The sequence below is a fragment of the Lutra lutra genome, chromosome 11 (assembly GCF_902655055.1).
Source record: "Lutra lutra chromosome 11, mLutLut1.2, whole genome shotgun sequence".
Taxonomy (NCBI): Eukaryota; Metazoa; Chordata; class Mammalia; order Carnivora; family Mustelidae; genus Lutra; species Lutra lutra.
Genome location: NC_062288.1, coordinates 93715898 through 93741006, shown reverse-complemented (window position 1 = coordinate 93741006; position 25109 = coordinate 93715898). Strand labels below are relative to the sequence as shown.

Sequence of the window (25109 nt, the reverse complement as noted above, 5' to 3'; positions counted from 1 at the left end):
GCTTGGTCTCCTCAGGAGAGTGCCTCAACACGGGCTCTTCAGGGTGGCTGCAGACCTGACACCGCCTGAGAGCGACACAGAAACTCAGCGCCACCCCAGCCCTGCTGGGACAGCACCTGCCTTTTATCAAGACCCCCCTACTGCCCCCCCCCCCCATTTGTGAGCATAGAGTCTGAGAAGCAGGGGTATCTCTCCAGCCCCCTGCCTTTCTCTCTGTCGGCACAGAGACAGCCTTTCGCTCTGGTGAACTAATGCTTTAGAGCTTGAAAATTGATCTCCAGGGCTTGAAATTAGAGTCTATGAAGGCTTTTCTGCTGGGAGAGACTCACTTGGGTTTTCTAACCTCTTCCTGAATTAACTGCAGAAGTTACTCCCATGGCATCTCAGCTGCTGTCTCTTCAGAGCTGGTTTCTCTCTCTTCGGGGGCTTGGCCAAAAAAGAAAAACAACCCCAGAACCACAAACCCCATCACAGCCAGGCGTACCTCACATTTCTTAGTGGGAAGTGTTGGTTCCTCTTTTTTACTGCTGAGAGAATTTTTCATCTTTTTGGCCGCTTTGCTTTCCCTCCTCCGTGTCCTTTGTAAACAGAGTGGATTGAATTCCTACTTGCATCGGATACTCGGGCTTATAACTTAGCCCCAAACTGTTGCTTTTCTTTGCTGTTTCATCTCTCGTAGTCTTCCGGAGCATTTTCAAATATGTTTCTGATTCATTTTAAAAGGGATCATGCTGTCTATTCAGATCTTCTATTTCAAAATAAATTATATCATAGCAGAGTTTTAAAGCACACATAAAATGATTTGTCCTTAGAAAAACTTTGAAATCTATATGTTACGTAGGTGGACAGAATGTTGATTTTATTACTTTTATTGTTATAAATAGATTTATAACTGTTTATCCTTTACTGGGGAAAAAAAAAACCAGCGGCGACTTACTTTGCCGTGGTTGTGAGAAACATCGTGATTACTTTTTGGCCCATGCTTGGAATGTGATAGGTAAATAGTAAAGTATATAGGCAAAATATCCTGGAGCTAGGTTGTAAGGAAGACAACAGATGCCTAATAATATTGAACTCTCTAAGAAAATGCTTTCCTTCTTTTATTCATTTTTAAAAGTCACATTCCATAAAAAGGAGTGTGACCGGTTTAAGTAAGCAGCTTATATCTGGTGTAAGTTTGTGACTTTCAAATGCTAATGGAACCAGTTAGAAATCTTTTGTCTAAATAAACATATGGCTAAATATCATGTACTAATTTTAGAGGATATACATAAAATCAATTAACAGAATTTTGTCTTAATCTTGATTTCCGTTTCTCCTAACGAGTCACACATACCTCTGGATGCCCTCTTTCAGCTTCTGTGGGATCATAGTAAGCTATATTAATTCTGTAGTATGTTTTTTAACCTCACAAATTATCTAACCTAATATTGTTCATTTATATCCACAGTATTTCCTTAGATTTAGCTGTATCTTTATCATTTATTTATCCTCTGTTCGTTCTTCTCCAATCTTCCTTCTGGGGTAATTCCCTTTCCTTTTGAAGTATATGCTTGTTTAGAGAGGTCCTGCTACTGAAGGTCTTCTGTTGTTATAATCACTTTCTGTTTATCAGAAAATGTCCCTATTTTAACAAATAGAGTGTATTGTTGGTTATTCAAATCTAAGATGTCAGATATTTTCTCTTAACACTTTGAAAATTTTATTTCATTGTCACTTGGCTCCTAGCTCTGGGAAGAAGTTATCTGATGGTGTAATGGCCAGTCCTTTCCTCTGACTCATTTACAGTTTCTCTCTGTCTTTGGTGTTCTATAGTACCATCATATGTGTAGATATGAGTATTTCTTTATTTCTTTTTTTATTATTTTGGCGGAGGGCAGAGGGAGAGGGAAAGAGAATCCTAAGCGGACTCCACACCCACTGTGAAGCCTGCCGCAGGGTTAACTCTCACAACCTTGAGATCATGACCTGAGCTGAAATCAAAGTTGGACACTTAACTGACTGAGCCATCCAGGTGCCCCTAGATAAAGGTTTTTAAAAAATTCTCCTGGCTTGGGATTTCTTTGTCTTCCTGAATTGAAGGATGTCTCTAATTTTGGACAATTTTTTAGTGCTGTATCTTTGCATATTCTCTCTACCCAGCTCCCTCTATCATTTTTTTTTAAGAACTTGTATCAAATGTATGTTGTACTGTCTCATTCTAGCTTCCATATATTTTTTTTAAAGTAGGTTCCACGCCCAGTGCAGAGCCCAGTGTGAGGCTCAAACTCGCGATCCTGAGATCATAACCCGAGCTGAGATCAAGGGTCAGATGCTTAACTGACTGAGATACCCAGGCACCCCATATCTTCCATACTTCTTAACTTCTCTTTTTAATATTTTTATCTTTCTGTTTCTCTGTATTCCATACTGTGTAATTTTTGGATTTATCTTCCAGTTCACTAACTCTCTCTTTAGCTATGTCTAAATTGCTATTCACTGTTTATTTTGTATTGTATATTGAGTTTCAAAATTTTAGCTGCTATATATATATTTTTAAAGGTTTTAAATTTAGGGGCATCCGGGTGGCTCAGTCAGTTAAGTGTCTGCCTTTGGCTCAGGTCATGATCCCTTGCATCAGGCTCCCTCAGCAGGGTGCCTGATTCTCCCTCTGCTGTTCCTCCTGCTTGTGCTCTCTTACTTTCTCTGTCAAATAAATAAATAAAATGTTTAAAAAACAATAAAAGTTTTAAAATTTATTTAAGTAATCTCTGCATCCAATGCGGGACTCAAACTCACGACCCTGAGATCAAGAGTTGCATGCTTCTCCAACTGAGCCAGCTAGGGTCCCCCCCCCTTTTATTTTTTCATTTCCAAATATTCTTTTAATTATTTTTCAAGCCTTTCTGGCAATTTTTATATGGTCTCTTGCTCCTTACTCATGTTTGCAGCCAGCTCTTGTGGAAGAGCAGGAACGTGGGCATGGGAATCAAGGCAGGCTTATATTGAGATTCCACTCCACCTCTGTCTGGGTGATCATGTAATTGATGTAGTTACCTTCTCTGAACTCTCTTTCTTGTGTGGTAAATGAGACAGAATGGACTAGACAACCTACCAGGACCTCCTCCATTTCCAGTGTTCTGTGGTGTCGTTTAAAAGTAAGAGAAAAAAACGTCAATGGCTTCTTACACATAAGCTTAAGTAAAGGTGGAGGTCATGGTTATGAATATTGGCAGATATTACCGTGACTGTAATTCTGGCAATTTCTGGCTCCCAGTTAGCTGTTTAACTTCTAATGTGAGTTATGTGTATTCACACTGAATGGATATTTGTTGTCCGTTTTTCTATCTGAAACAAAGTGTTGGTAGTTTGACTTTGATTGCCTTGCAACTAACCCAGCTCTTACTTCCCTTATAGATGAGCTCTTCCTGGAACAGGGAAACCTCTCTTTATCCTCTGTGGAGCTCATGATGAAGAAAAGCACCGTGCACAGCACTGCACACGTGGCCTTAACAGAAACTGCCCCAGGGTCCCAGCAAAGCAGTTCTCTTCATGTCATATCCTCTCCATCCGCCACTATTTTTGATACAATCTTTTTTAACCAAGGAACACTGACCCAAAGTATAGCCGATCACAGCATCTTGGTGTCAAATTATGTGTCGATGATGAGCAACGCGGGGGTCAGAGATGACGACGAAATGGATAACTTTTTGCCAGAAGCTCCCTGGACCACTTCCCGCGCGGTTTCTCCGATCCAGTATCTCCCGCTCAGCCCGCCAGTGCCGACTCCATCTTCACCCAGTACTTCTTTACGAGACGAACAGATGACATCAGCCTGGCAACGCACAGTGCAACAGCCAGCAGCGTACACTGAATCCCCTAGTCATTTCAGTGCTTTTCGGTCAGCTTTTCCCACATCTGGGGGCATACGTCCAACTCCTAGTAGGAACTTGGTGCTTTATCCTACTGATGCTTATGGGCACTCAGCAAGCAGGACTTTGCCGGAGATCATGGCTTCAGGCACGGGGGAGGCAGAACCCCTTCTTTCCAGCTCTCTGTCTGCAGAGCCTCTGCTCTTAGGCAGTGGCCTTACTCAGCAGCCGTTTCCCTCCTGGGCGGAGGTCCCACCGCCGGCAGAGGATCTTCTGGCCACAGGCACCGACAGATACCCGGAGGCAAGCACGGCTCCGAGTCCCAGTCCACAAGGAACCATCCTTTCTAGAACAGACCCTGCTGCGGCTGTGGCATGGACAGCCCTCGTCTGTAGCAGCGGCAGCCCCAATTCGGCTTTGTCCTTCTCTCCTCCTGCCTCCGTGTCCTTTTCTCCCCAATCAGCCGATGTTCCTTTTCACCCCTTTCTTCCCGGCAGCTCCAGGGAGCCGTCGGAGCTGCCGGGTGAGGTGGCGGTGGCCCCAAGTCTTGTGGACGACCCTGGGGTCCTGAGCCCGGTGTCGTCTCGGAGACCGTACACGTGGTGCGTGTCCTGCCGCGTGGCGTCGCCTCGGCCCGTCGCGTCAGCCAGCCTCCCCGAGGGGGAAGACGTGGGCTCGGGGGATGGCGCTGAGACCCTGTCGCTGACCGCCCCGGAGGCCAGCGGCGTCCCTCCGCCCAGCCCCGGAGTGGCGGACTTCTCCGAATTCGAATTCGAAGAGGGGCCCCAGCCATTCAATACGCTTTTCCCCTCCCGGCCGGTGGTTGCGCTCTCCTCTCCCTCCGTGGGCATCTCGGCCGCCGAGGGGGGTGTGGGCCGAGTTGGGACCACCCGGGCGCCTCTTGCCGGCAGCCACCTCTCCACGCCCGTGTCGCTCGATCCTGCTCCCTCGGGCTGGTCCCCTGTCCCCGAAGCATCGGGAGCGCCGTCGCCATCGAGTGGGGCAGCTGGGCTCCCTTGGGTCATCAGCAACGTGCTCCCCGCCTCCTCCGTCCTGGGCACAGCCGGCCAGCACCGCGGCCCGCCCGCGGCCGGAGACGCACGTCCTTCCCCGTCCTCCGCCCCAGGCCCGCCGGCGGGGCCTTCGCAGCTCCTTGACCTCGAACCTGGCAGCTTCTCCGCGCCCCACACTGGTGGGGTTTTGGAGTCCTCGTCCGGTTTTTTCTCAGCTCCGCCGCTAGAGTTCAGCAGCCTGGCCCTCTCGTCTTCAGAAGCACTTGCTTCTCCGTCCGCCCCGTCTGGGGGGCCAGCGGGCGACCCGGCGGCCGTCGCTGCTCAGGCCTTCTCCACCTCGGCTGAGACGCTCGCCTGGTCCGACGCTCCCCGCGGGCCCTCCACGCCGCTTTCCCTTCCCAATTCCACAGCCTCTGGCTCTTCCCAGCTCTGGCCGAGTTCAGACCTTCTCATAAGCACCTTCACGTTCCTCCCTGGCTACTCTGAAGGGTCGCTCCTCTCCCGCTTCCCTTCAGACTCTCTCAAGTTCTCTGAAGCAGCCACGGTTTCCCTGATGGGTCCCGACGCCCACTTTACCTTAGCCCTCACTGCAACTACCTCCTCCTATTTTGAGTTATCGCTCATGGCTGGTGAACCTGCAGTCACCACGCCGGTGCCCTCCAGTTCTGAGCCCGCCCTTGACATTCTGACTCTTGGGACTCACTCACCAACACCTTGGACTGCTTTTCCTACGACACCCATTTTAGCAGAATCTTCTCTCCTTCCGTCTCCGACTCCAGCAGCTCCCAGTGACGATGTCAGTGCTACGGGTGACCACACACCTGTCTTGCCCTCTTTCTCCAAAGTCCTTCCTAGCACCACACTCCTGGTCACTGATGTGTACCTGCGGTCAGCTTCCTCCTTGGCTCCTGAGGCGATCCCCTCACCTCTCCCTACAGAGCCAATGTTTGTGGGCCCGTCATTCCCACCCACAGATTTACCAGTGAACACCACCATGGAACTGAACTCACCCAACACCAGTGTTGCCCCTGATCATACTGTTGACAGCACCCCGAGCAGCAGGAGTGACACTGTGAGTCAGACCCCCCCAGAGAACAGTTCGGCACGACCCCCGCCATCCCTTCATCCTGTGCCCACCTCCACTTCTGAAACAATGGTTGACACTCCAGCGCTGGTAACCACCAAGCCGCCATATGTGTGTGATATTACGGTTCCGGATGCCTATTTGATCACAACCGGTAAGGCCCTGCTTCAAGTCACCTCTTGGTTGGGGTGATCTTTCTAAGGTGCTTCTATGGAATGCCTCTGTGATGTGGAACATCATGGGAAAGAGCGTGGGCTTCGGCCCCAGGGAACCCTCACCCCTTCACCTTTCTCCTGTGAGTTCTCTGGATAGTTCTCCCTTAGTCGCTCTACTTCTCGGTTTCCTCAGCTATCAAATAAGAATGATTGTGCCGCCTGTTTTGTTGGGTTATAAATAAAGTAAAATAAAAGTAAATAAAAATAAATAAAGTTAAAAAGCAAATAAAAGTTTTAAATGGAGCCTTAGGAGTGTTTGCTAAGATCTTTATCTTTGGAACTCCTATCCCGGTGGATGCGTAGATGGCGTGGTTAGAACAAAAACCTTCATGTTTCGTTCAAGCAGGTAGTTGTGCAAATGTGTATTGGAAACTGCTACAATTTCTTACTAATTTCTTATTCTCTTCCTTGAAAGGAAGGAGCACTTTGCTCCTACGTGTTCCTGTAAATGTCACTTAGATTCTGAGAATCCGAGAAAGAAACAGGGAGTGGCTCAATGTCTGATCTCATTTATAAACTTTGATCTTTGCCCTGGTCCGCAGCCCAAGTGACAGGATGACAAACAGCATCTTCCCTTGTACCTGCCCAGCTGCTTTAGTCTAATGAAATGGGAGCATGTTTGACGTCATGTCCGTATATGTCCAGTGACCGTGGCCTGCTGTGCCAGGTTCTCCAGCTTGTTCTTCATCAGGAATGACAGGCTGCGTGTTAAGTCTTACAACCTGGTAATGTACTTGAATGCAATATCATATGCATCTGCAAGCCTGGCTCTGTTGTGTTGATTTTGGTGGGAATGGAAGGTAGAAATGAAGAAGGGAGACAGAAGATGGTAGAAGTAAAGGAGGCATGGAGTGGAGTAGAGAAGGAGAAGAACAGGGAAAGGTAAGGTGAGGAAAAAGAAGGTTGTGCTGTGAGGTAGGCTCATCATGGTGGTGCCTCCCCTCTCTGAGCTGGTGCAGAGAAGCTGAAGCCTTTGCTCTCCTAACTCCCTCCCTCCCCTAAATAAGGAACCATTTATCAATTCATTTGACAAATAATTATGGAGCACTCAGTATGTGCAGGTGCCTTTGGAAGGTCTAAGTGTTATCTCGATGAAGGACACGGATCTGACCTTCAAGGAACTTAGATCCTAGTAGTGTAGACACAAGATATGTTTTCTTAGAAGCTGTGATGAGAATGGTTGAAAGAGTTCTATAAGTGCGACTTTGGGGATGATGAGGGATGGGTTTGGAAGGATGTGAATTGGAGGTACACACTCAAGAGGACTGTTGTCTGGAGATGGAGGGAAGTGTTCTCCTGGTGCAAGGTGTGCACACAGCTGGAGAGGTCAGATAGCCCAACAACAGTATAATGGGATGAGGTTGAGAGAAGTGGTGAACTTTTATCTGAGGTATAATAGCAGTCCAGAGGAGGGAGAAGAGTTTCTGGTAGATATGATACTTTTCTTCCTTTCTATAAAGTTACTACATAGTAACTATGAAGTGGTCAGTTACAAGAAGCTTATTAAAAGAACTACTGAAAGTTTCTTTATTTCTTGGATTTCGTGACATTTGTGATACTTGGAGGTATAATGCGTCTTTTCACATTTTTCTACAAATAATTAGAAACCATTTTTAGAAGTATCTCTAAGAATATCAGATAGATATAGCATTGATTAACTGTCACAGAGGATATACATTTAATGAATTTGGTGTCCTTTGTTAGAGATCCGTGTATTTGCAATTTTAGGGTAAAATTCACTCACTGTAAATGTATACTTCAGTTGTTAAGTGTGTGGAGTTGTACATAAGTAACCCTACTGTTACATTGTATTTTTAAGTGGACAGGAATGCTGTCTTTTGCTTTCAGTGGTTATCTTTGAGCCATAGGAAGGATCACCTCATTTAGAATTTTCATTTGGATTTGGCCGTGGTTTATTTTTAGTAATTATCAGAGAGAGAGGGTTGGGTTGATCTCTTGTCCTCTGAAAGGGTTCTTTTTATGGAGCTCTGTCATGAAAGTAAGAGCCCTCTGTCAATCTGTGGCGGACTGTTGGGAGAACCCTTCACCCTGTGGATCCTCTAAGGGGTGAGGCTGTGCTCCCACCCAGGACCTGCCTGACCCTGGCCTCCTTGGCAGGGGTCTCTTGCCTCTCCTGGTCCAAACCAGATACCTAGAAAAACAGATAGTTGTTGGTGGTGACTCTTTTCCCCCAAAGACCCTTTTGATCATATCCTGATGTTACAGTTTAGGCCTTACTCAGATTAACTAGAAAAGGTGTAGGTTTTCATGGTGGGCCGTGCAGACTATTCAGTGTAATATGTGGCTGGTTCTCCCTTTAGATGGGGCTACTTACAATGTGTGCTTCCTCCTTTCCTCTTTGGGGTTTTTCTGTCTCTGATTCTCCATTCTGTCTCTCCATTCCCCAAGTTTAGCTTTTGAGATCTTGGAAGAGGAAAGAAAAAAATCATAGGGTCAGAAAGGGGAGCAGCAGGACATGTTTACTAAATACTGAGAAAGAGGCTCTCTTATTACAGATTTTAAAATAGAATTTCTCAGATGTGGAAGGAGAGTTAAATATAGCTAGACTTTGTTACAAGAAATATTTTACTTCCTACATAAAATTTTAATACACGAGGATTGTGAAAATCTTTTCCGCCCTGTTATTAGTGGTGAAAACCCTTCCCTTATTGCATTGAAAAATTGTGGTAGGAGACCTCATTTTATAGGGGAAGATGTCATCTAGTTTTGCTGAATAACATCTTAAAGCCTTTTAAAATATTATGGCTGAGAGTTAAAACTTTGTGTTTTACCGTTAGGGGCATAGCCAAGAGGGAAAAAAAAAAAACCCAGGAATGTCCAGATCTACTGCTGTTCCTCTGTTCTTTCGTAGTCTGGGCCTGATTTTACAAAATGGTTTTCAGAGCTGGTGTCACAGTTTGGCTGAGCACTGCCTTGGGGCCCAGAAATGTGCAGTCCACGTTATTCGTAATGAAACTAAACTGCGTTTGGTGGTTGGCTTTGGTTTGCAGTGCTGGCCAGGAGAGCCGTGCACGAGTACATCATCACGGCCATCAAAGAAGTGCTGAGGATTCACTTCAACCGTGCAGTGGAGCTCAAGGTGGGTCCCTGTGGCGCGGGAGCTCAGGATGAAGGCATGTCATGGTTCTAGAAAGCTCGTTCTCTCCTCTCCTCCCTCCTCCTCTTGGTGAACACCTGCCTACTCATTCCGGGATAGCCGCTCAAACATCGCTTCGTCAGGGAAGCCCTGATCCCACCCGAGGCCAGGTGTAGTGCACTGGAGGGGTGTGTTGGCAGAATTGGAACAAAAAGGCTCTAAGACCAGAGTTGGGGATGATGATGTGATGATTTTGCTTCCTTTGATTTATAAGAAAGGACTTGGATTTGAATTTTAATTATATTTTAGAGTGAGTGCATATGCACATTTCTGTACACTCAGTGGGCTAGAGATCGATTTCTGTATGTTTTACAGTGGACAAATGCCTCCTTCCTCCTCTCCCCCATGAGGTCAGAAAGCCCCGCTCTAGGCCCGAATGTGGCTGCCGAGCACATGAAAGGGGCTTGTCTGAATTGTGATGTGCTGTGAGTGTAACACTGACATAGGATTTCAAGGGCCGTGTGAAAAAAGAAATGTAAACGATCTCATTAATAATTTTTTTACATCAACCACATGTTGAAATGCTGTTTCAGATGTCTTGGGTTAAATAAAATTAATTTCACCTGTTTCTTTATATATTTTTTTAATGTGGCTACTAGAGATTTTAAAAATTGCATATGGGGGCTCATGGATTTCTTTTGGACAGCCCTGCTCAGCAGAGTAAGTGTTCCTCTACATGTGGATTAAACACAACGACACTGAATTCCCCATTATTCATTACTCAGTTCTTATTATCAGCTGTTATTTCTCGCTGCCTTTGCTCTTGTAATTCTGTGCTGTTTTTGAGAAGGCAGGCAGATCTGCAAAAGGGATAACTAAAATAAAATTTCGATTGTCTCCGCAGCGCTCCTTCTTCCTTTAGAGCTACCTGTTTATTTTTCATCTCACTTGCTCTGTTATTTTTCTGTTTCATGCAGCTTCCTTTAATTTTGAGTTACAGTCCTCTCAATTTGATAATTACTGTCTTTTGTGTTTTTTAATTTTCATAGGTTTATGAACTGTTCGCTGACTTCACTTTCCTGGTCACATCTGGACCTTTCGTTTACACAGCAATATCAGTGATAAATGTACTTATAAACAGTAAACTTGTACGTGACCAAACTCCTTTAATCCTGGCTGTGAAACCTTCCTTCCTTGTGCCAGAGTCCAGGTTCCAAGTTCACACGGGTGAGAAAACTGAACATAGTTGTTTTGATCGATTTGTACATAAAATTTCATTTTATTTTTTACGTCGTCAAAACATTGGGGGAGGATTTTAAAAAATTAATTTAAATTTAAAAAAAGCCTTTATTGTTACAGAAAACTTGTAGCATATACGAAATTGCACAGAATACTTGAATGAGCCCCCGTGTAGTCATCGTATGGCTTCAACAGTTTTCACCTCCGAGTCTGTCTTGTGACACCTACGTGCCCTCCTCCCACGTTATTTTGATATGGCATCATGTCATCTCACCCATAAATATTCCAGCCTGTGCCTCTAAGAGATGAAGCTTATTAAATACACTCTCACACACATATCCACGCTTGAAAAATTACCCATTGTTCTTTTTCCCATTGACATTTTCCCATTGTTCTGTCTGTCCCCCACAGTGTTTTTTTTTTTTTTTAAAGATCTTATTTATTTATTTGACACAGAGAGATCACAAGTAGGCAGAGAGGCAGGCAGAGAGAGAGGGGGAAGCAGGCTCCCCGCTGAGCAGAGAGCCCAGATAGGATCCCGAGATCATGACCTGAGCTGAAGGCAGAGGCTTAACCCACTGAGCCACCCAGGTGGCCCCTCACCCCCGACAGTGCTTTTCGAGGAGTTGAGAGTGTTTTCACTCTTCCCACTTGAAATTTTTCACTCTTCCCACTTGAAATGTTTCTTCCCGTTGCATCTTTTGGTGCTCCCGTTGTTACCTTTTTTCATTTTCAATGATACAAGGCACCTTCACTTGCATGTATCCATTTGGTGCCAGTTTGCCTTGTTTCCCTGCTGGGAGGCTGCTAACTACTCCCTCTCCATACTTAATCCCGTGCTGGGGGTCGTTCGTTGAGTTAGATAGTATTTTTCGCCTCCTCAGTCCTAAGCCAGCACCTGGTTCATGGGCCTGTGATTGCTGTCTGTCTCTTAGTTCTTCAGTTCGTGCCTCAGAGTGTGGATACCGGCTTTTGCAATTTCACCCAGCACATCGAGAAAGGCCTGATGATAGCTCTTTCTGAAGTGAGAAAACACCACCAGGGGACGCATAACTTCACCGTGCAGGTGAGAATAGCACTGAATGCAGAGCAAGGCGCTCTGCCCTTTGAAGAGGAACTTGTTTCACAGTCTTGTTGAGGTCACAATGAACTCTTCCTCATTCCCTCTCATGGAAGAAATTCAGTTCACGTGAATCAGGGTCGATCCCTTTCTGGGGCACGGACTTCACGGGGTGTGAATAGGCAAGTACTTGAAGATTACAGAGCAGTAGGATAACCACGGAGCTCAGATGTGGTGAGCTAGACAGACATGAGCATATACCAGAAACACAGGAATGTTCTAGGAAGGAACAGTATCAACCTAACTCCCCCCCCACCCCAAAATGGGGGGAGTGCCTCAGTACACTGGTGTTTTGTGTTATGGGGTACCACGAAATGTAGTGTTTCATTCTAAAAAACAGAATCTAGCCACTCTAGATGAACAGGTTTTGTGTGTATTGTATGGAAACTCCTGATGTTGTTATATTTCTTTGATATTTTTTCTCTGTATTCTTTGTTCTCTCTTTCTAGATTTTATAGCAAATAGATTTTTGTGCACCTAGAGCCACCTTTCATAATTCTTATGTTTTCTTGTAATACCATCTCTTTTTAAATTCCCCATTTTTGCATACTTTCTATTTATCTATTTTTTAAGGTTTTATTTATTTATTTGACAGAGAAAGAGATCACAAGTAGGCAGGGAGGTAGGCAGAGAGAGAGGGGGAAGCAGGCTCCCTGGTGAGCAGAGAGCCCGATGTGGGGCTCCATCCCAGGACCCTGAGATCATGACCTGAGCCGACAAAGGCAGAGCCTTAACCCACTGAGCCACCCAGGCGCCCCTGCACATGTGCTAAACTTTGTTCCCTGAGTCATTAATTTCGTCTTCAGCTGTGTCCATCGTGTTTCTCAGTCCCTCTTGCTGACTTTGCTTTCAACTGTCCGTTTTCTGTTGTTCTTGGCTCTTTTCTCATGGTGATTTCTCCTGCAAAGACGCAGGATTATCTTGAATGGTGATGCAATATCACCTTGAAAGTCTCTGAGGACATTAACGAGCATTTGTTTAAAAAATTGCCTTCCGGTTCCCACATTGTGTTTTCTCCAAAGCCATTGTTCTGTGTTGATCTTGGTCCTTGGCGCTTGGGCTCCTAGTTTTCCGTAAACTTTCTGGACACTGTTGGTTAGTCGCCATGAGGAGTGAAGAAGCAGGTTGTTAATTTTGGCAGCTCACCCCTTCAGCTGTGGCGTCTGTGTCCACATCCGCCCTGTCTCCCGATGGGAGGACTCCCTGGAGCACTGGGTCCCAGGCAGGGGATGAGTTTAGTGGGGCGGACTGGAACCCCTGCCCCAGCACAGGACAAGGATTTCGGGGGATGGAGCGCTTCACAGCAAAGCTGCCTTTTTTTTCATTTTCTTCCCTTCTCTGTCTCTCGTGTGCTCTGGTGGGTAGGAGTCTCTACCCTCCTTCCTAGTGGCCAAACCCACAGTCTTGTAGCCTGCTCTGACCAGGAGCTCTTTTTCCTTATGGAGCTGTTCTTTGGGCTGGTCAGGGGGCCCGTGTGGCTGCGCCAGCCCCTCTGTGTTGGCCTGCCCATGGCCGTGAGGAAGGAAGGAGGAGGGAGAAAGTCAGCTCGGCTCTTTGGTACGTGGGCTTTGAATAACTGTACTGATTGCTGTTCATGGCCTCCTCGGGGTCGGTTCCTGCAGAGCCCTCCCGGCTCTCTGCTCCTGCGCTCCAGGCCTGGCTATGATTTGGGTATCCGTTCCCTCCGTTCCGGTTTATATCATTACGATCCCATCCTGTCTCCATCTTCCAGGAATTTGACAGAATCTCTGATTTTCTTCCATTCCCAGAGCTGTTGTGGATTTACTCCCCTTTGTTCAGCTGCTTGTTATTTCAGTGGGACTTAGAGTGCGCGGGGTGGGGAGGGACCGTGAATACATGCGTTTGGTTCATCGCTTCATATGAAAAACATTTTCAGTAAACCGAGAATTTTAAGTATTGCAAACGGGAACCAGGTTGTGGAGCTGGTTTGTTCCTTTGAAAAATGTTCTCTCCTTAAAAAAAAAAAAAAAATCAGTGAGAGAAAGTGTAAGGGAGAAACCATCGGCTTTTAGCTCAGTGTTTCGCTTTCTTTTGGAAGCTCATCCCACCTTCCTTCTTTTTAGATCCTGAATATCACTATGGGTGCTTCAAGGCCGGCCCCTCGGCGGGGCCCGGTCAATATCATCTTTGCAGTCAGAGGCACGCGGGGGTTTTTGAATGGGACAGAAGTGAGCCAGCTGCTCAGGAACTTGAGCGTGGTGGAGTTCAGTTTCTACCTGGGGTACCCCGTGCTCCAGATCGCAGAACGTGAGTATGGCTCTCACCAAACTCTGGGAAAGTGGCCACAAGTGTTTTCATTGCTGCACCTCTTTTGAAATATTTGGCTGAAGTCCAGAGTGTAAATCAGATAAAATCAGAGCTTCTTAGAGTCAGTTCCGGCTGGGCCTCCCGAGCCCTCCTCATCCACTGGCCTTGCTTTACTATTGTCCTTTGAGAGCACAGGGCATTGGTAAAGACTACACCGGTTCTGGGAAGGGTAAAACCAGAGGCACAGAGAACAGACCTGTGGTTGCCAGGGGTGACGGGTGGGAGGCAGGCTAGACTGTGGAAGAGTAGCAGAAGGCAACTTTTGGGGGCTGATGAGTCTGTTCTGTATCTTTGATGTGGTGGTGGTTATGCAACTTTGTGCATTTGTCAAAAGCCATAAAGGCGTACACCAGAAAGAGTAAATTTTTCTGCATGTACGCACAAAACTAAGAAAAGAATAATAGATGAAAACAAACAAAACCTTTCTTCCTGGCTGAAGCAATTAGAATCACGGTGCACACGGAGCGAGCTGGGGGTGGGGTAAACATTTACTTCAAAAAACAGTAGATTTGAGGGTTGAAGTCAGGCCAAAAAATACATCAAATTCCTTTACAAAAATGGAACAGCCAAATGGTCTAATGACTTTTATGTGTTTTCGTGTGCAGTTAATTAAATTAAAAAGGGTGACTTGTCAGATGCAAAAGTAGGCAGGGATAGAAATTGTTCTTTACAAATCGCACCGTTCGTTCTATGCTGTGCAGGTATGGGTAAAAGAGTAAGGATGACCGCAGGGGTAGCCCGTGCCTGTCCCGGGCAAGCCAGGACATAGGGTCACTTTACCTGGAGTCATTGCTGGCAAATCCTGGGGTCCCAGCGAACACAGTGTGAAATCTCATTGCTCTGGAACAATGAGATTTCAAGGGGATCATGTGGGTGGGTGGGCTCTGTGTGAAGCGGTGTCCCACTGGGTCACTCGAGCCAGCCTTTCACTTCTCCTTCTCTGCCTTTCTCCTGGAGACTCCTGTGCTCAGAAACTGCCTGTGGTCCTCGCCGTCACACCAGTCTGGCATTTTGTTCTAACACGTTTTGCACTAAAGGCGAAATACCGTGGAAAGGCAAAGTACTGTGACTTAGCGGGTACTCCCTAGACTTACCTTTCTGATGTGTGCAAACATGTTCTTACGGATTTCCCTCCTTTCCCTTTTATAGCCTTCCAATACCCACAGCTGAACTTATCTCAGTTGTTGAAATCCTCCTGGGTGAGAACAGGTATGTCGGACTTACATAATGCTTTGGCAGCTGTAAGAATAAAAAGTCTGTGCAGGTGTACTGAGCATGATGTCACCTTTCGTGCGTCTGAGTCCTAAATTCAGGGCACCATGTCCCTTAAATTCTTGGCAAAGAATGAATGAGAAGGGAATTCAGATTCAGCTGTGGGAATATGTCCTGCAGAGTTATGGCACAAAAAGGATTGGTTTTCTTTAAAATTCATACATCAAGTTCAGGGGAAGGTCTAACAAGAATTGACAGTCTTCTGATCCAGAACAGGATAGAGTTCCAAAGCAAGGATCTCTCTGTGTTTTTTTTTTTTTTTTTTCCTAAAAAGGCTTATTTGTTTGGTTTTGTGAGGACGAATAAGATAGCTTGGCGAGCAAATAAGGTTTTTTAAAAAGTCTTGTGGGCCTGGGTCAAATATTTATAGCTATGGCATTGCAGATAAAGGCTTTCTAACTGGGTAACCAAAGTCTAAGAGATAGTGACACCCTGACTATGTGCCCAGTGTGTGAGCGGCACAGTAAGTAACTGGTCATGGAGAGAATCGTGTGCTGTGGTGACGGTCACCATTTGTGGTTTCTCAGACCCTGTCGGTCCTCCTTGCTTCACATACAATATCCCGTGCAAAGGCTCCACTTCTTTGCGTGGTGCAGTGGCCCCATTTTCTAGATCATTTCCTAGCACTTCGGAGACGTGTCCCTGGTCTATCTCTGGGCGGATTTGAGGATTTGAGCCGGTTCTGGCTGCAAAGCCCAGGGGTCTTTCCTCTGACCGTATGCTGACAAGCCCATTATCTGTTTGATAATCTTGTTTACAGCAGATATTTTTCAGACAGGCACCCTTATCTGGGGTGAGTTCGTGCATCTAAGTCTTGAGTCTAGACGAGATATGAACTAGAGCATTTCCAGAAGTTTTGAAATAAGGATGGATAAAATGTTTGCCCGTGTGTGGGAGTTCTTAGCTCCAAAGCTTCTATGCTGCGGAGTTCCTGGGACTTCTGGCTTGGAACTGTAAACAAGACCCTTGAGCAGCACTTCCTGGCTCCCCAAGACCCCGTTCATGGTCACTTTCTCTCCCTAGCATCTCCTCTCGAGGGGTGGGCACGTGATAGGAATCCTATGTTAATTTGTCCTCCACACGCGCTCATTTTTCCTCCGCTGCTAACTTTTTTCGGGTCCTGTGTGTGTTTCATTTTGTAAATGTAGTTCTCCTGGGCGTCGTGGAGAAGCAGCTCCAGAATGAAGTGTTTCAGGCCGAGATGGAACGCAAGCTGGCCCAGCTGCTCAGCGAGGTGTCCACGCGGAGGCGGATGTGGAGAAGGGCCACCGTCGCTGCTGGGAACAGCGTGGTGCAGGTACTCTAAGAAGGCCAAGGGAGGAGGGAAGGAGGGGGCAGAGATTTGTCTAAAAACACACAGAATTTTCACGCAAATGGAAGATGCTATGAGAAAATTCTAATTGGGATTGATGACTCTCTCTGGTAGCAAGTGAGTGTGGTAGCATTTCAATTCGACTAGAGTCTAGACACATAGACCCGTGGGGAGCACGGCAAGGAAATTGTGTCACTGGGTTGCCATGCCATCAACATGACCTTGTTTTTTGGAGTAGTTTTTAATCACCAAAAACGTAGTCAATTTTATGCAGTGGTAAGTATTATTAATAGTATCATAGCTATAAATCATCCATCTGGAAGAGACCTTAAGGGATCGGAGAGAGGAGAATTTTGTGTCCTCCCTTTAGAACTTTATCCTCCCTGCCTCCAGCCAGTGCAGGTGGTTTCATGTTACCCAACTATCTCCACTTTGTTGTTGTTGTTTCAATTGGGGTAAAATTGGTATATGACATTATGTTAGTTTCAGATGTACGGGGTAATAATTTGATATTTGAATATACTCCAAAGCGACCACAGCAAGAAGTCTTGTTACCATCCTTCACCCTACAGTCTGTTTTGTAAACTAGCAGGAAGGCCACGAACAACAGATCCATTTGAATCCAAAAGTGACCCATTAAAAATGCAAGTGCTCGCAGATTGCTGGAGATTGGGGCTGTAATTTATTCCCATCTCGATGTGAATTCGGATATTTTGGATGTTTTTTTTTTATTGACTGCTGACTTCTAGAGCTAGGAAAACGGGATATTTAAAGTTAAGGCGTCGAGGGACGCCTGGGTGGCTCAGTTGGTTGAGCAGCTGCCTTCGGCTCAGGTCGTGATCCCAGTGTCCTGGGATCAAGTCCCTCATCGGACTCCCTGCACAGCGGGGAGCCTGCTTCTCCCTCTGCCTCTGCCTGCCACTCTGCCTGCCTGTGTGTTCTCTCTCTGACAAATAAATAAAAATAAAAAATCTTTAAAGTTAAGGCGTCGCAGAGACAGGAAAGCTGGTGAAACCCAGGGGTGCAGGGGCATCAGAGGGAAATGTACTCAGCTGACTTGGATGGGGGTGGCTGGAGTTTGCCTTGACCTGGCGGCATTGTCCTGTGACCTTCTTACCGAGTTTTCCCCGTCAGCATTGCTCTTGATTCCCTCTCCCAGAGTCATTCTTTTGTCAGCTATAGTCGAGTATAGAGAAATTTTAAAAAACTAATGAAAAATTGAGAATAACATTAAATAAGCATTAAACAAAGAAGAAATTAAAATGACTTATAAAAGCCTTGCCTTAGTTAGCAGCCCTGGCTTCATAGAGTTCAAGGTCTTGGTGGAGGCTAATTTATGCACGTAAAACAGAGACCTCATTAAACTACCTAATGAAGTGCTACGTTAGTTGTGCAACTTCCCTCAGGTAGGAGTGTGAGGTCTGTGGAAGTGAACCAAGCCACTCCCAGCCAGCAGTGCCACCTGACGGATTGCATTGGGACCGCGCCCCACATCTTTCCCCGCTTAGGGTGACCCAATGTGGAGACATAGACAAGGATTCATGTGCAACAGTTCAGGACTCTTCATCAAAATATCATCTGTAAAAGGGAAAACATGAGAGTAACCTCAATGACCAGCATTTGGAGAATGAGTAAAATTATAGTGAATCTTTGTATGTTGGAATGTTAGGTGGCCATTGTCATTTAAAAAAAAAAAAACTATTGAGGAGTACCTGGGTGGCTTAGTGGGTTAAGCATCCGACTCTTGATTTTAGCTCAGGTCTTGATCTCAGGGTCGAGAAACCAAGCCCCACTCCACACTCAATGTGGAGCCTGCTTCAGATTCTCTCTCTCCCTCTCCCTCTGCCCTTCCCTTCCTGGCCCCCTCCCTCACCCACTCTCTCTCGCTCTCAAAATACATAAATTAATAAATTATTGAGTGATATGGTGAACAAAGATTACCAAAGAATGCGTGTGCTATCATCCAAATATTAATATGAAACCTATGAAAAAAATAATGGAAGTATGCCATAGTGTTTATAATAATTTTCTTTGGTTGACTGAACTTCAGGTGATTTTCATCTTTTTTTTTCTACATTTTGTGTTTTTCAGAATTTCTCCAATGAGCATGTAATTTGTACGGTGAACATGTGATTTTAATCAGAAAATAATTTTTAAAAAATGAAATTGAAAACGTTGCCCAAAATGATGACTCCATCCTACTATGGTTGTAAGGATTCCAGATATAAATCTGATTAAGAAGTCATCTAGAAAGGATGCTAGAATTAGATTTTACTGACTGTTGCTTTTAGATTGGATGAGTTTATAGAATCTTTAATTATATACCCAAATACACTGGAACTTGGTTTCTATCAGGTGAAACCATTTCTAGAAGGTATCAAAACTTTTTCAGTGCAGTAAACATTCACACAGTCCTTCAATAGTATTCCATTCTCAGGGCTAATAAAAAATTAATCATTACAGCCCAGTTTGGGGAGGGGATAGGTGGTTAGGGAGTAGAAGTGGTCAGGGAATGAGACTAGACATAGCAAACAAAGGGCAGGATAGATGAGCCCTTCTTAGAATGGGGAGGTATAAAGAACAGATTCTCCAGGGATGAGAGTTTGGACCTGTTTGTTAAGGATCTTTTTAAATTATCTGGAAGAAGGCATTCACAGTGAAATCATGAAGTTGTCGATTTGCCAGAAGTTTCCAGTGGGAAAGAAGGAGTCCCGCAGCCGTGTCCAGAACGCAGGGCAGTATTACAATTCTGTACACGTGGCTAGAAAAGTAGCAGCTGCGTTTTGCCAATGGCAAATGTAGAGACCAAAAATTCAAATTGCTTATGCAAAATAGAGGGCTTGGACTCATTGTTGACATCAGTCCTGCATTTTGCTGGAGTCTCAAGGGGCAGTAAAATTGTTGCATATTATTAGAGAAACAGCAACAAAATAGAAACATGTATTTATGTAAAACTGTGATACAACAAGGATACCAGATTCTTAAGTCCTAATATGAGAGGGCACCAGAGGGAGATCAATTCTGAGACAAATCAAAGCCCTATTTGACTAGGTGATTGTGAATTTGTGTACAACTTTCTAGCTCGATTGAAAGACAATTGACATGATACCATATAGGTTTAAAGTGTGCAATTGATGATTTGATGTATGTATATATTGCAAAGTGACTGGCACAATAACATTAGTTAACACATCCATTACTATTTTTTGGATGTGGTAAGAATTTGTTTTGTTGTGGTTAGAATTTTTTTTTATTTTATTTATTTTATTTTTTTAAAGATTTTTTTTTATTTGTTTATTTCACAGAAAGATCACAAGTAGGCAGAGAGGCAGGCAGAGAGAGAGAGAGAGAGAGAGAGGAGGAGGCAGGCTCCCTGCTGAGCAGAGAGCCCGATGCGGGACTCGATCCCAGGACTCTGGGATCATGACCTGAGCCGAAGGCAGAGGCTTTAACCACTGAGCCACCCAGGTGCCCCAGTGGTTAGAATTTTTAAGATCTATACTCAGCACCTCTCAAGTATATAAAACAGTATTGTGGGCGCCTGGGTGGCTCAGTGGATTAAGCCGCTGCCTTCGGCTCAGGTCATGATCTCAGGGTCCTGGGATCGAGTCCCGCATCGGGCTCTCTGCTCAGCAGGGTGCCTGCTTCCCTCTCTCTCTCTCTCTCTGCCTGCCTCTTCATCTACTTGTGATCTCTCTCTGTCAAATAAATAAATAAAATCTTAAAAAATAAATAAATAAAACAGTATTGTTAACTATGGCCCTATGCTGTGCATTAGACCCCTGGAACTTACTCATCTTACAGCTGGAAGTTCATACCCTTTGGCCACCATCACCCATTTCTCCCAACTCCTGTCCCTGGCAACTACTCTCTACTCTCTATTTTTATGAGTTTGGCTTTTTTAGATTCTACAAATAAGCAAGAGCATACGGTGTTTGTCTTTCTTTGCCTTATTTCGGTTTGCATAATGCCCTCCAGGTCCATGTGGTTGCAAATGGCAGGATCTCCTTCTTTCTTATGACCAAATGATATTGCATGTATGTGCGTATCACATCTTCTTTATCTGTTTGTCCATGGATGGACACTTAGGTCACTTCCATGTCTTGGTTGTTGTAAATAATGCGCAGTGAGCAGAGGTGGGGCTGGGGGAATATAGATATCTTTTCAAGATAGTGGATTTTACTTCCTTTCAGTATATACCCAGAAGTGGGATTCCTGGATCACATGGTAGTTCATTAAAAATTTTTTGAGGAACGTCCATACTGTTTTCCACAATGCTGGCACCAGTTTATATTCCCACCAACCATGCACAAGGGTCCCCTTTCCCCATCTTCTTACCAGCACCTATCTCTTGTCTTCTGATGATAGCCATTCTATCAGGTGTGACGTAATACCTCATTGTGGCTTTAATTTACTTTTCTCTGATGATAAGTGATGTTGACCTTTTCATATACCTGTTGGCTGTTTGTGTGTATTTTTTGGAAAAACGTCTGTTCAGATCTCGTGCCCATTTTTAAATCAGAGAGTTTGGGTGTGTTTTTATTTGTTTGTTTGCTATCGAGTTGTATGAGTTCCTTATATATTTTGGATATTAATCTCTTATCAGATATATGATTTGTTGCATATTTTTTCCCTTTCCATACATTGTCTTTTCATTTGGTTGAGTCTTTCTTTTGCTGTGCAGAAGATTTTTTTTTTTTAAGATTTTATTTATTTATTTGACAGACAGAAATCACAAGTAGCGAGAGAGGAGGAAGCAGGCTCCCCACCGAGCAGAAAGCCCGATGCGGGGCTCGATCCCGGGACCCTGGGATCATGACCTGAGCCAAAGGCAGAGGCTTTAACCCACTTAGCCACCCAGGCGCCCTATGCTATGCAGAAGCTTTTAAGTTTGATACAGTCTGCTTGTTTATTTTTGCTTTTTTTTTGCTTATGCTTTGAGTGTTATATCTAGAAAGTAATTGCCAAGACCAACATCAAGGAGCCTTTCCCTTATGTTTTCTTTTAGGAGTTTTATGGTTTCAGGTCTTACATTTAAAACTTTCCATTGGAGTTATTTTTTTTTTTTTTAAAGATTTTTATTTATTTATTTGACAAACAGAGATCACAAGTAGGCAGAGAGGCAGGCAGAGAGAGAGGAGGAAGCAGGCTCCCTGCTGAGCAGAGCCCAATGCAGGCCTCCACCCAGGACCCTGGGATCATGACCTGAGCGGAAGGCAGATGCTCAACCGACTGAGCCACCCAGGTGCCCCTGGAGTTATTTTTTGTGAGTGATATAAGATAGGGACCCAGTTTAATTTTTTTGGTTGTGCATATACAGTTTTCCTAGCACCATTTATTGAAGACACTATCTTTCTCCCATTGAGTATTCTTGGCTCCTTTGTTACCAGGGTCTTATGTGATTCCATATGAATATTAGGATTATTTTTTCTATTTCTAAAATGCCATTAGAATTTAGATGGCTATAGAGGGCTATAGGTGGCATCTGTAGATGGCTTTGGGTAGTATGTACATTTTTAAAAAAAGATTTTATTTATTTGAGAGAGAGAGAGAGAGAAAGTGCACAAGCAGGCAGAGGGGCAGAGGGAAAGGGAGAAATAGACTTGCTGCTGAGCAGGGAGGCCAACATGGGGCTTGATCCCAGGACCCTGGGATCATGACCTGAGCCAAAGGCAGATGCTTAACTGACTGAGCCACCCAGATGCCCCAAGATAATATGGACATTTTAACAAATTCTTCCAGTCCATGAACACAAAGTATCTTTCCATTTATTTGTGTCTTCAATTTCTTTCATCCATGTCTTATAGTTTTTAGTGTACAGATCTTCTAATTCCTTTGTTAAATTTATTCCTAGGTATTATTTTTGATGTTGTTGTGAATGGTACTATTTTATTTCTTTTTCAAAATCTTCATTATTATTATAGAGTAAATATAGGGGCACCTGGGTGGCTCAGTTGGTTGGGTATTGGACTCTTGATTTCAGCTCAGGTCTTGATCTCAAGGTCATGTGTTCAAGTCCCGCATTGGGCTCCACACTTGGCACGGAATCTACTTATAAAACACACACACACACAGGGGCGCCTCTGTGGCTCAGTGGATTAAGCCTCTGCCTCCAGCTCAGATCATGATCTCAGGGTCCTGGGATCGAGTCCCCCATCGGGCTCTCTGCTCAGTGGGGAGCCTGCTTCCCTGCTCTCTCTGCCTACTTGTGATCTCTCTCTCTTTCTCTGTCAAATAAATAAATAAAAATCTTTAAACACACACACACACACACACACACACACACACCCCCCACAAACACAACAGATTTTTTAATATATTAATTTTGTATCCTGTAACTTTACTGAAGGTGGAGTGTTTTGGGTTTTCTATGTATAATATCATGTCATCTTGCAAATAGTGACCGATTTTGCATCTTCCTTTCTGCTTTGGATGCCTTTTGTTTTTTTTCTTGTCTGATTGCACTGGCTAGGATAGTACTGTATTGAATAGGAGTGCTGAGAGTGGACACTCTTGTCTTATTTCTGATTTTATTTATTTATCCCCCCCCAATTTTATTTATTTATTTGACAGAGAGAGGAAGAGACACAGTGAGAGAGACAGCACACAAGCAGGTGGAGTGGGAGAGGGAGAAGACATGGGGCTCGATCTCAGGACCCAGGAATCATGACCTGAGCTGAAGGCAGACGCATTAATGACTGAGCCACCCAGGCACCCCTTGTTTCTGATTATATAGGAAAAACTTTCAGTTTTAGCTTTGGGTTTCTTATATATGGCCTTTCCTATGTGGAGATATGTTCCTTCCACACTCAGTTTGTTGCTGGTTTATATCTTGAGTGGAAATTGAATTTTGCCAAATACTTTTCCTACATCTGTTTAGATGATCATATGATTTTTATCTTTCATTTATCAATGTGATATATCAAACTTACTGATTGACTTGTTAAACCATCCTTGCATTTCAAGGATGAATCCCACTTGATCATAGTGCATGATTTTTTTTTTTAAAGATTTTACTTATTTATTTTAGAGAGAGAGGGAGTGTGCAAGAGAGAACATGAGTGCAAGTGATGGAAGGAGCAGAGGGAGAGGGAGAGAAAAAGAATCCTGAGCAGACTCTGTGCTGAGCCTGGAGCCTGATGTGGGGCTTGATCTTACAACCTTGAGATCATGACCTGAGCCAAAACCAAGGTTCAGGTGCTTAACCAACTGAGCCACCCAGGAGCCCCATGTTGCATGATCTTTTGAATGTACTCTTGCATTTGGTTTGCTCGTATTTTGTTGAGAATTTTTGCATCCAATTCATAAGAGATATTGCCCTGTAGGGTGTTTTTGTTTGTTTGTTTGTTTGTTTTTGTTTTTGTAGTATCCTTAGTAGACTTTGGTATCATGGTAATATTGGTCTCATAAAATGAGTTTGGGAATGTTCCCTTCTCTTTATTGTTTTGGAAACTTTTGAGAAGGATTAGTATTAATTCTTTGAATGTTTTATAGAATTCGTCAGTGAAACCATCTGGTCCTGGGTTTTTTTGGGGGAAGTTTTTGATTACTGATTCAGCCTTCTTAATTCTTTTTTTTTTAAATTTTATTTATTTATTTGACAGACAGAGATTACAAGTAGGCAGAGAGGCAGTCAGAGAGAGGAGGAAGCAGGCTCCCTGCTGAGCAGAGAGCCTGATGTGGGGCTCGATCCCAGGACCCTGGGATCATGACCTGAGCTGAAGGCAGAGGCTTTAACCCACTGAGCCACCCAGGCGCCCCCAGCCTTCTTAATTCTTATTGGTCTGTTCACATTTTCTGTTTCTTCCTGATTCAGTCTCAGTAGGTTGTGTGTTTCCAGGAATTTATCCATTGCTCCTGGGTTATCCAGTTTGTTGGTGTGTAATTATTTAAAGTATTCTTTTATGATCCTTTGTGTTTCTGTTACCTGTTGTAGTGTCTCCTCTTTCATTTAAAAGAGGACTTTGAGTCCTCTTTTTTCTTTGTTGGTCTAGCTGAAGATTTATCAATTTTGCTTCTTTTCAAAGAGCCAATGCTTAGTTTTGGTAATTTTTCCTGTTCTCGATTTTATTAATTTGTGCTCTGATCTTTATTATTTTCTCCCTTCTGCTAACCTTGGACTTAGGTTTTTCCTCTTTTTCTCAGGTCCTTGAGGTGTAAAGTTAGGTTTTTTTTTTTTTTAAGATTTATTTATTTATTTCAGAGAGAGAGAGAGTGTGTACTATGAGCAGACTAGAGGAGGGAGGGTCAGAGGGTGAGAGAGAATCTCAGGAAGGCTCACGACTTGAGTATGGAGCCTGATGTGGGGCTCGATCCCACAACCCTGAGATCGTGACCTGAACTAGAAATCAAGAGTCTCCCAGATGCCCAAGTTCTTTACTTGAAATCTCGTTTTTCTTAATGTATGCATTTATAGCTATAAACTTCCCTCTTATAACTGCTTTTGGTATATCCCATAAATTTTGGTATGTTGTATTTCTGTTTTCATTTGTCTCGATATTTTTTAAAATTTCTTTTTCAATTTGTTCTTTGGTCTAATGGTATTTTCAGGAGTGTGCTGTTTAATTTCCATGTGTTT

The 25109-nt window shown here is 44.3% G+C and overlaps 1 protein-coding gene across 1 annotated transcript in view; it reads left to right on the top strand.

Moving 5' to 3' along the window:
• The window catches only part of KIAA1549 (KIAA1549 ortholog), a 134371-nt gene that overhangs the window by 45981 nt on the left and 63281 nt on the right, over positions 1-25109 (top strand). Inside the window, exons 2-8 of the mRNA XM_047695063.1 lie at positions 3397-6102; positions 9175-9263; positions 10310-10487; positions 11435-11565; positions 13704-13887; positions 15097-15156; positions 16368-16516. Coding sequence (XP_047551019.1) covers positions 3397-6102; positions 9175-9263; positions 10310-10487; positions 11435-11565; positions 13704-13887; positions 15097-15156; positions 16368-16516 — 3497 coding nt within the window. The remainder of the gene's footprint in view (positions 1-3396; positions 6103-9174; positions 9264-10309; positions 10488-11434; positions 11566-13703; positions 13888-15096; positions 15157-16367; positions 16517-25109) is intronic.